Raw genomic sequence first — 11,212 nt, 5'->3', positions numbered from 1 at the left:
ACCTTCAAGAGTAAATTGGATGCTTATCTTGCTGGGATCCTATGACCCCAGCTGACTTCCTGCCCTTTGGGCGTGGAGCTGGACTCGATGATCTTCTGAGGTCCCTTCCAGCCCTAATGTCTATGAAATCTGTGAAATCAATTCGGTCTGATTTCTACAACAATCCAGGCTCATCTTAAACCAGTTTCAGCCACTGAACTTCTGTTGTGTTATAGATTGGAGCTGGTTCCTGATCACTTATTCTGGTTAACGTATGTTTTCTGTCCCTAGCTACGGTCTCGTGTTTGCAGTAGAGAAAAACTGAACACATTGTTGAAGTTTATCCTTGAAAAAAATGGCCTGTTCTTTTGACCGCCGTTTCCCTTTTATTAGTTGACTTTTACCGGGCTATCTCCTTGAATGAATCACATTATTAGACTCTTCGTAATAAGAAAACTACGGGGAAAATTGCTTAAATGGGAACTTAAAAATAAGTGATCATTTTTGCACTATGCGAGGGGAGTAGGTACAAGCTGCATAGTTTGAACCAATAAGCAAGTGAACAGATATACTTTTGATCTAGGATTTATTCTGTTCACAAAGAAAATACTGCAAGTGGAATGGATATTACTGTTATAGGTACTTCTAAATAGAATGTATTTTCTCACAAAACATAGGAATACAAAAAATCTTTTTAGCTATACAAGGTCTTTGTTGTGCTTTATGTAAAAAGTTTTAGGGCATCTTTGGGCAAGGAACAAAGGCATACTTTCCATATATACAGCACACTGAAACTGTTCTGTTTGGGTGCCAGTTCATTTGTTTGTTTTTGAAGACTTACCTGGTGAACTGGCAAAGTTCTTCAGTGCTCTAAAAAACTGCCAAGGCAGTTGTCTTCCTCTGAAACACTGGGATGTTCATTGGCCAGGGGTTTTTGGCTGGGTGTCAGCACTTAAAAAACTCAGAGCTTCCTGACTGGAAGGTCTTGCTTTTCTGCTTAGGATCATACCATTTACCAAATATGGGTCAAGAAGGACAGATTGGCACAGAGTGGTAATGGTGGTGGTACAGAGTGAGGATCCCTTGTCCTGAGATGTTCTGAGCATGTATTAACCAGTTATACCTGTCTGCTGTAATAGTGGTTTATTGGCGGTGTCCTTGTCACCCCTGCTTTTACTTTTAGCATATGACATGGTCATTTAAAAATTCAATCTTGTAGTTGTGAGGGTTTAAAATGGTTGTTTGGGGGATTCTGTGGGCAAATGGTGGCCAGCAAGTGCGGGAGAGGCATTTGGCCCTGAAGGTCCGTTCTAGTCCTGTTTTTCCTATATTTTGGTAAATACATTAATAAAATACAGTAAGTATGTTACAGATGTAAGGGCTTCCTTTGCTATTCCTTACTTGTATGAGTAATCTCTAACAATTTTGTGCTGTTTGAGTCGGTGATCGTAGGTCCAAGTCTATCATTTAACAAACCATGGAACCTTTTTATGATAACTTATTTACAGGTGGAATGTAGGTGTGTTTCTCTGATACTCCTGTTTTATTGCAATTAAGATTAGAAACCTGATTAGGGAGAAGGGAGATTTTTGTCTAAAGCTTATGTTTTTTTCTTATAATTTGTTTCCTACCTATGGAACACAGTTATATATGCAGCACGTTCATGTGTGTACAAGATGCCCGTAATCTAGTGCACGCTGACTTTATGATGGAAGAGAAAGCATTTTTACATAGTTCATAGTTCACTCAGTTGCAGTTGCCTTGGTTAACAGGCACTTAAAGTTTACCTATAAATTGCCTGCTGGGGCAGCTGTGCTGTTCTGTGTGTAAATAGGATATATTTTTGGTATTTGAAATTTTAAGTTGTACATGTATTATGTAATATTTAAAATGTATTTTTCTGGGCTTTTGTCTTTTAAAAGTGCCAGAAATAAATGTAGATTCCTTCATCCTAATTGTTTGTTTGTTAATTCAGGGTTGCATATGATGAGGCTTTTATTATGGCCAGTGACCCCTTGGAAGGCTTTCATGAAGTGAACCTAGCTTCGCCCACTACACCAGATCTCCTTGGAGTATGTGAGTCAGGGACTCAAGAACAAACTACCTCTCCCAGCGTTATCTATCGGCCCCACCCATCTTCTGTGTGCTCTCCACCTATTCAACCCAATGCATTAAATGTTTCTGATCTTCCCACGCAACCTGTTTATTCATCTCCCAGGCACTTAAATTGCGGAGAAACATCGGGTATCAGGTAGGTTGCTCAACTACTGTTGATAATGACCAACATCATTTTATTTAGGTAAACTAGCAAAATTTGTTAGTTTTAAATGGTTTATATAGCATTTTTAATAACACATTATGAATATCTTTAACTTCCTGTGTTTATGTTTACTGTGGTACATCTAACAGCAAAACTGACTTTAGGAGACTTTTTGTTTAATTAAAGAAATGTCACTCTCTTTACAGCATCAATGTTACCGACACAGTACCTTGTTCTACCTCTGGACCCCAGAGTGGGTCATTCAATCACAATAATTCCAGAAAGGAGAGCAATAATGCAGAGAGAGAGTTTTTGCAGGGTGCTACAGTAACAGATGTTCCTGAAGGGACTGAAGATATTTTTGGTCTGAGTACAGACAGTCTGTCTCACTTACGGAGCCCATCTGTACTGGAAGTAAGAGAGAAGGGCTATGAAAGACTGAAAGAAGAACTTGCGAAAGCTCAAAGGGTAAGATTTGTCTTCCTTCTGTTCTGTAATGGTCTAGAACTATAGGTGGGACAGAAGATGCTGCTGAACCCCCCATATATTTTAGGATTGTTACAGCATGACTGTTGTCCTGAATAACTACAATGATACTTCAGAAGCCTCCTTTGATAGGATTTGCTGGTACTGATTTTTCTTATGAAAAGCTTTTGCTGTTCTCTGTTTAAATATTTTTCCCTAAAAGGAGGGGTGGGGGGACAGGCATTCTTTCTTTTTGACTTTTAAGAAAAATTTCCTTCAATGGCACTTATCTTGTAGATAGATATTTTATAGGTGTGGATTTATGTACCTTTTGAGTCTTCGCTCTTGCGTTTTACAAAAATTCAGCGACATAGACCGTAGAACTATTTTAACACACGGGTAACTGCATATTACAGTTGTGTATCATAGGAATGCCTGTGTACAGAAGACCAAATAAAAATGTCATCGGCATTCTTTAGAGTACTGCTGTATCATATTCCAAATTGAACTTGATGTCTTTCTTGTTAAAACATGACTGAGAACCTGGAAAACTGTTCCACTTCTTCTGTTTTTACCACAAACTTATGTGACCCTGGGCAAAATGCTTATTTTCAGCTTCAGTTCTTTATCTGTAAAGTGTCAGTAATATATTAGCTTTGCAAGTGTGCTGAGGCATAATTCATTAATATTTGTAAAGCACTTTGTCTTCCTTGGATGGAAGGTGCTATATAAATGCAGAGTATTATTTATTTATTCTCTCTCTCTCTCTCTTTGGCTCTCGTTGTTTCCTTCTAGATGTTTCCCTGTTTGTGCCTGCAGTTTCTTTTCTTTCTGTACATGTGAGACTACGTTTATTTGCATCATCCTGCCACATTTGGATCAATCTTCCTGTGTATACTTGTTACCCCTTTAGCATTAAATGTTGTCATTAGTTTTATGTTGCACTTACCCATTCATTAATCATTTGTTAATGCAAACCTTAAATATGGTTTTTCATACTGTTTCTTCTATTGATATTTGGTCACTGAATAATTGCTGTTTCTGCATAGTCCAATTTTAGGTCTTTTGCTTGGGTGATTTATTTAGTTGGGAGTCAGCAGAAAAAATAATTAACCTTCAGTTAATTTGGAGGGCAAGTTACACACTTGAGTTAGGAAGCTGTTATTTTGTTGTACCTGTCTAAGGTTAAACTTTATAGAAGAACCAGAACACTTAAGAATGGAAAATGCAACCCACTTCAACTCAGCACCTCTCTTCCCCCTGCCCCTTCCAACACACACTTTCTTATCACTCTTTACACATTTTCTTATTGTACCCATATTAGGGCACAGTAAATTAATTAACTCCACTATAGGATAGTGCTGTCTGGGACAAGTACTATCCTATAGCAGAGTAATTTATGTCACCACAACGCGTGTGTAGATGGTGACCGGGGCTGGCTGGGGCATGAGGGTGCTGCAGTGTGGGAGCTGCCTGCCAGTATCCGTGCACTATAACATCCTTGTGCCTCTGCTACCCACCACTGCCACTTGGAGCCTGGGGCTGACCTCCAGGTCCCCTGCCAGCCTGGGTCTACTCCACCCTTATTTTGCATGTTGCAGTCTCAGATGCATGTGTAAACACTGTGCCTGGGAGAAATAAACTCCAGTGCAAACGCACATGCATATACATGCGGGGTGTCTGTGTGTGTGTGCATGTGTGGTTCTCCCCATGTGAAAACAGTTACCCATTAGCACTCTTACACCTGCAGCAGTTGTAAAAGGTATGATTAGCAGTAGCTTTTGCCTTAATATTTCCTCTTTCCTGTTGCCAAACAATTCTGAAATACTAAAAAAAAAAAAAAAATGAAGACTGCAGGAATAAATTGTTCCTTTCATGGCAAGTTCTGCTTGCCAATTCTCTGCTTGATTTTCCTTTTCTTGATTTTTGTAGATGTGTGCTGCCTGTATGCTGTTAGTTCCCTCCTCCTTGCACCTGCCCCCAAAAGACATGGCCATTTATAAGAGGATTGTTACTCTGTTGTAAGGTTTCTGGGTACTATGCACACTTTGAAATTCTGCTTTGGTTATAGACATGTTTAAAAACGTCTGTGTACTTTAGATACGCATGTATATAATTCATGGAGTGGCTTCAATGGAAGTATATAAGTGTTTCTGCATTTCTGAACATGCCTTTAAAATCACTCCTCAAAACCTCTGTGAACTATTTTGAGACTATGGTGAGCCTAAAGAAAAGTTTGGAAACTTTTCCAAAAGGAAATAAAATACAATTTAGGATTCTGGCATCTTACATGCCTTTTCTAATTTGCTTTGGATTCTTTGCCCAAACTTTAAGCTGTTATGGCATCTGGCATGCAATATTTGCTGTATATTATTTCAATTTTCTGAAATTGTTATGTATGTGCGTGTCTGTATGTGGCGGAAGAATTCAGAAGTTTGAAACTAATCTGATAGTGGGTAATGAGCAGTAGGCCTATGTGAATAGGGAAGTATTCGATTCAGATTCGACTGATTCGGAAGACAGTGATTTGATTCAGATCACTGTCCCAAATTGGTTCAGCTGAATTGGCTTCGGAATATTTGGTGCCGATTTTGGAGATTCGGCTATAGACTATAATGGGGAATCGCTGAAATACCTATAATTTTGTCATTTTTTGGCTGATTTGGATAAAAATTGCAGGGTGATAGCCCCTTCTGAGGGCATGAAGCCTGCCAAGTTTCAAGGAGATAGGTTCAGGGGTTTCTGGGAAACTGCACCTCAGGCTACTGACAAGCAAAACTTGTGACATGGGTGATTGTATGTTAAGGCGTGCCCTCACTGGCGCTGGGGCATGGTAGAGTGCCCCAGTTAGGTCTCTTCCTCTCCTGCAGCCTCAGTCGGGTCCACCATCTTAAATAACAATAGGTAAGCACAGTAGCCCCCAAACTGTCACAGAGCCTTTCTTTCCTTTTCTGCAGGAGCTTCTTCTCCTGCAGCTGCCAGAGAACTCTCTCTCTCTGCCAGCCCCAACCCTAGGGCTTAGATGTGCCCAGGGCCTTGCCTCCTTCCGGTCAGCTGACCGGGGACAGGTGCTAGGGCTGTTGGTCTAAGGACATGGTACTGGTAGACAAGGTTCTTGGGTCAATCTGGTATCTTTTAGTAGGCCAACTGAATAGTTGGAGAAATGTATCTTAGCAAGCTTTCAGGTTGAAAAACCTTTAATCAGGCTGAGGAAGCACCTGCAGTTGGTGTGTGCTCTTCCTGGATGGAAGGAATAGTAAAGAAGCCAGAGGCTGGCATGCAGTGCAGGCAATAAATCTAGTTAGTGAAAAGGGAAATGGAGGAATGAGGGGTGAGAGAGACAGGCTGGGGTAGGGGGAAGGGAGATGTAGCAGGTAAAAGTACTTGGGGAGTCAGATGTCTGGCAGGTTGTAGTGTCATAAATCGACTGTCTATATTGAGTCCATGAGTTTCTGTATCTAGGAGGTTGATGAAGTGAAGTTCATAGGCCCATCTGTGAAAAGTGGTTTGTGAATTCTAACAAGCACCAAACCTCGCTAACATCATCAGAAGCGAACTTCCTACAGTCCAAAACACAAAACCTGCCAACATATCTCCAGTACCCCCACAAACTGTGCACCAGAAGCTATCAAAGACAAGAATACCCAACTACCTGTGGGGGCACATTTCTCACAAAAAAACACCGTGTTTCCAGTCTCTCAAGCCTTATCCTCAAAGGGAATTTACAAACCACTTTTCATAGACAGGCCTATGAACTTTACTTCAGCAACCTCCTAGATACAGAAACTCATGGACTCAATATAGACAGTGGATTTATGACACGCAACAACAGCCTGCCGGACATCTGACTCCCCAGGTACCTCTCCACTTCTACCTGCTACATCCCCCTCCCCCACAGCCTGTCTCTCTCACCCCGATGCCTCCACTTCCATTTTCACTGACTGGCTTGCTTGCTTGCATTGCATGCCATCCTCTGGCTTCTTTACTATTCCTTCCATACAGGAAGAGCACATACACAAACTGCAGGTGCTTCCTCAGCCTGACAAAGGGTTTTTCCAACCCAAAAGCTGGCATCCAAGGCAGCTAAGCTGAGCTCACTTGGAGCCTCACAACTGCACTGCAACCAGCAAGCTTCAGGTCTGTCAAAGACGTGATGGGTCTGGGCTTTCCACAGCTAAGACTGTGTGCGTGTGGTGGCTGGAGGTTATGGCACCTCCTACGTGCCTTTCACCAGGGGGATCCTTGGTCCTGGCATTTCCTGGGGCTGTCGCACCACCGGCAGTCCCACCAGGCCTCCTGAAACTGGCAGAGTGCAGTTTTAGTGGTCATGCCCAGGACCTGGGTTCCCCTCCTTCCCCATAGCCCCAGCCCATACCTCCAAGTTCATGCTGGTGCAGGAGCTCAGCAGGGACATGTTCTTCTCCTGTGGGCTGGTGATGCAGTGACTGCTGCCTCCAGCTCGGAGAGCAGGGCATTAAGTAGTTTAAAAAAAAAAACCAAAAACAGAAATAGGTGTGGATGGAATGAGGAGGGTGGCACTCACTCCATCTGCAGGTGAAGCTTAGGGAACCCCAGCAGCGGGAAGTTCATCTTGAGGAACGCCAGCTGCTCCACCAAACCAGGATCCAAGGAGCTGCAGTGGGGTGTCATAACATCCCCTGCAATGCTGAACACCCTCTCACTCAGAACACTGGTCAATGGACAGGACAAGTGTTCCTGGGCACCTGTGGCTAGATCCTGCCACATCTGGCTGCAGGTTGCCCAGTAGGCCAAGGGGTCACAGTCCAGCGGCTCTACGTCCTCAGCGAGATAGGTAGCCACTGAAGTCTCAGTGCTACCTGCCCAAGGCTGGGGTCTGGTATGCCTGGATCCCAACATTGAAGCCATGCCCTTGGCCCACATTGGCAGCGGATGGCGTGGAGGAGACTGTCCGGTGCTGGTGCTGTGAGTGCTGGCACGGGAAAGTGGATCCCCCTCTTCCATGTCCCCTCACCTCTGCCCTTCTGCCTCCCTGACTGTTCACCAGCACCTCTGTCCACTGATTGAGGTTTTGCGTGCTGCCAGTGCACATGCTCCCCTTGACCCTTGGGTTGCACATGCCCGTCAGCATGTGGGCTGTACTGGACCACAAGGGATCCATCCATCCCTTGATGCCCTCTGTCAGCTGCCTCACCAGTGCCTGCATTTCTGGTGATAATGGCTTACCCTAGCCAGGAACACTGATCCCCTGGAAATTCTTCATTTGGTTCTCAAATTCCCTCACTATGGGGATCAACTGGCTAAGGAGGGCATTGCTAGTGCTGAGGGTCTCAGTGACTTCGAGGAAGGGCATGAGGACCACCAGGATGTGGGAGATGGTATCCCACTCAACGAGCCACCCCTGTACCATGCAGTTCGTGGTCACCATGATCTCCCTTGCTTTGTGGGGCTCATCTATCACCTCCACTTGAAAGAGAGCCCACCAGTGCCTTGACTGATCGCATCAGTGCCCTGTTGGGGAGATTTAGGCGTCATCTCCACCCCGGCTGCTCTGGATGTCTGAGGTGAAGTGCAAAGTTACCTGTGGCCTTGCTTTCTGCAGCTCCTCCCTCAAGTACTCTCTGCATGCCTCATACCAGGAGGGCACCACCATCCTGTTAAAGGTGGTGCATGCCGGCACTTGGTAGGATGGGATCATGAGTACCATAAGCCGCCTGAACTCTGGCCACTCAACCAAGGAGAAGGGCTGGCCATCCAAAGCAAGCATCTCCCCAATGCTCTAGGTGACCTTGCTTGTCTTCTGAACACATCCCCTTTGTCTGCAGCTTTCCCCCACCACTCCAGGGTGACCTACCTCTGCTTCGTGGGGACGGGGGCTTTGGAATGAGTGGAGGACTTCCCTTTGGGCATGCTCCCACTGGTGCCAGGCTGAGGAGGAAGAAGGGCAAGGGGGTGCTGCCTCCTGAGATGCAGCAGCGTCACCATGGTGTTTCACTTTCTTGCCCTGGCTGATCTGCATTTGGCCATGCTGGCAGATGGCATACTTGGGATCATATGCCACCTCAAAATGATCCCACACTACACTATTCCCCCACTTCTAGGTTGGGGGTGGGTATCCTGCCTTATCTCCCTCCTCAGCATGCAGAGGCACAACAACAGGGGAAGCTGAGCCATCTGCCCCCACAACCTCCTCTGATGTGCCTCCTCTGATGTGCCTTCCTGAGAGGAAGACCTGGCTCTAGGGGAACTTTGAGGGATGTGGAGAATAAACTCATATTTCCCCTTGGTCCCCAGAATTTCTTTTGCTAGGGCACTCAGGTCCCCTGGTTCCAGATCCAGCTCCTCCTCTGGCAGTGGGAGGCTCGCACTGGGGGATGAATTTGGGGTGGAGGAGACTGTCATTCTGCTGCTGGTGGCTATTTCTGGTGTTAGGGATGGCGGTGCAGGTGCAGAGACAGGTACTGGTCCCACTGGCAGCAGAAGATTCATGGTTGCCAGGAAAGAGGATGTGTCTGTTTGGGGGTTGGGGGGAACTTATAGGTCTAGCTCTCCCCTTACCCCCTCTACTTCCTCTCCTGCCAGAAGACCTGGCACCTGCCTTTCTAGCACGCTTCATATTCATCTTTCCCATGCTGGAAAATGTGTCCGTGTGTATGAGTGCAGCTGTTATATCTCTTCTTCTCTGATGCATGACTGTGTCTGACTACTTCTTCTGTGTTGTGTTTAGTCTGTATGTGTGTGTAACTAATAACTATATATAATATATCTTTGTGTGTGTGTGTAAGTAATGTGTCTGCTTTCCTGCACAGCGATGGATCACACTGCCAGGGAAAACAGCTTTCTTTTTAAAAAGTGTAGGGGGGCGGAACCCCCCCCCCAAGACCAAATAAGAGGTTGTGGGGGAAGCATAAGTCAAAAGAAATGGATTGGATAGGGATAAGTAGAGGGATTCTAGTTAGTAAGCTGTATCCAGTCCTTTTACAAGAATACAAACTAGCAGGAGATTGACTAGGTGGGAAGCCAAGCAAGGCCACTGCCTTTCAGACACTGTTGCTCAGGCAGAAACAGCTCACAAGGCACAGAAAGGCTGCAGACAGAGGCTTATATGCTGTTTCCGCATCCCTCCCCCAGAGCACTGTGACTGGAAAGGGACTTGGGGAAAAATCAGTCTCTGGCCAGCTAGAGATGTCAGTCTTACTCCCCTGCTCCTCCCTCCCTTTTCTCAGTTTCTGTTTCTCTGAAAAACTGCCTTCCAAATCTTTTCTGAATCACTTCAGAGGTGTGTGTGTTTTTTTTATTTTTTTTCCCTTCCTCCTAATTCAATTAGAATTTGGTGATTTCGGCCTCTGAATCAGGTCAAATTAGTCTCCAAATCAAATTGGCGGCTGAAGCTTTCCACACACCTAATGAGCAGTAGCATTAACCATCTAATGGAACATGGTGCTCGTGTATGTATATGTGTATTTTAGAATTGTTTCCTTGAATATACCAGTTGTCTGATTACCAGGGATCCTGTTTTTTTTCTGATCTAAAGGTTGCAAATTCTCTGATTTTTAAAAACCCCAAATCCGTGATAAAAATTAAAGGCCCCCTACAGCCCCGCCCAGGGCTGCTGGTGCCCTGCACTCCCCCCTCCCCCATCTCAGCAGCCCTCCTGATGCCCCTTGCAACAGCCCCCTGAAACCTACAGACATGTAGACACAGACGCTGACATCCACCCCAGCGGGTAAGTGTGTGTGGGGGGGAAGGGGCAGGGCAGGGGAAAGGGAAGGTGCTGAGGGGCAGATCGAGAATGTGGGGGGAGTGTGCCCCTGTGCCCCCCCCCAGGAGCAGGGCCAGGGGGTGAGGGCAGGGGTGCCACTCTGTGGGCCACACGCATGCCGGCTGACCTGACAGGAGGTTCGCTCATGGAGGTCACCACTGCACCCTGCACTACCATCCCATGGTCACTTACACAGCTTTGTGGGCAAGTGGTGCAGGGCACAGCAGTGGCAGTGCGGTGGCAGTCACCATGTGTGGGCCACATACATGCCACCCATTGCAGGGGTGAAACGGGGCTTGCATACAATGGCATGTCCCGCAGCCAGCTGCATGGTTCCGTGGCGGTGCGGGGTGATGGCCGCTGCATGCAAGGTTGGGGGGCTTTGCAGGCAAGAGCTGCCACTGTGGAGCCATGCTCTTCACCCCTGGATCCTAGAGGTAAGTGGGACTTGGGGGCTGTGGGGTAGGGCTGGAGAAGATGGTTGAGGGAGTGGGAGGGTGCTGCCGGCCCCAGGTGGCACACCGCAGCTGGGAGCAAGGCCAGGGGTGAGGGCAGGGGCACCCTTCTGTGGGGTACTTTGTGGGGAAGCGATGTGGGGCGCAGTGTGGTGGTGCCCGCCATGTGTGGGCTGCACACATGCTGCCCAGCTGCCTGCCCAGGAGAGGAAGGTTGGCAGGTGGCCTGAGCACAGCTCTGCGGCCAGCTCTGCAGCCACGGTAAGGAATTGAGGGGGTGGGGGAAGGCGGGGGCTTGGCCTTGCATGTGAC

At 46.4% G+C, this 11,212-nt stretch overlaps 1 protein-coding gene across 2 annotated transcripts in view; it reads left to right on the top strand.

Annotated features, from left to right (window-relative positions):
* The window catches only part of RAB3IP (RAB3A interacting protein), a 66,659-nt gene that overhangs the window by 9,707 nt on the left and 45,740 nt on the right, over positions 1-11,212 (top strand). For both annotated transcript variants that reach the window (XM_019543226.1, XM_019543225.1), the window contains exons 2-3: positions 1,955-2,230; positions 2,446-2,707. In XM_019543226.1, coding sequence (XP_019398771.1) covers positions 1,980-2,230; positions 2,446-2,707 — 513 coding nt within the window. In that variant the 5' untranslated portion in view covers positions 1,955-1,979. The remainder of the gene's footprint in view (positions 1-1,954; positions 2,231-2,445; positions 2,708-11,212) is intronic.

This window comes from Crocodylus porosus, unplaced genomic scaffold (genome assembly GCF_001723895.1).
Source record: "Crocodylus porosus isolate Cpor-Errol unplaced genomic scaffold, CroPor_comp1, whole genome shotgun sequence".
NCBI lineage: Eukaryota > Metazoa > Chordata > Crocodylia > Crocodylidae > Crocodylus > Crocodylus porosus.
Note: the sequence above shows the minus strand (reverse complement) of the source record. Positions and strands in the feature narration are given on the sequence as shown.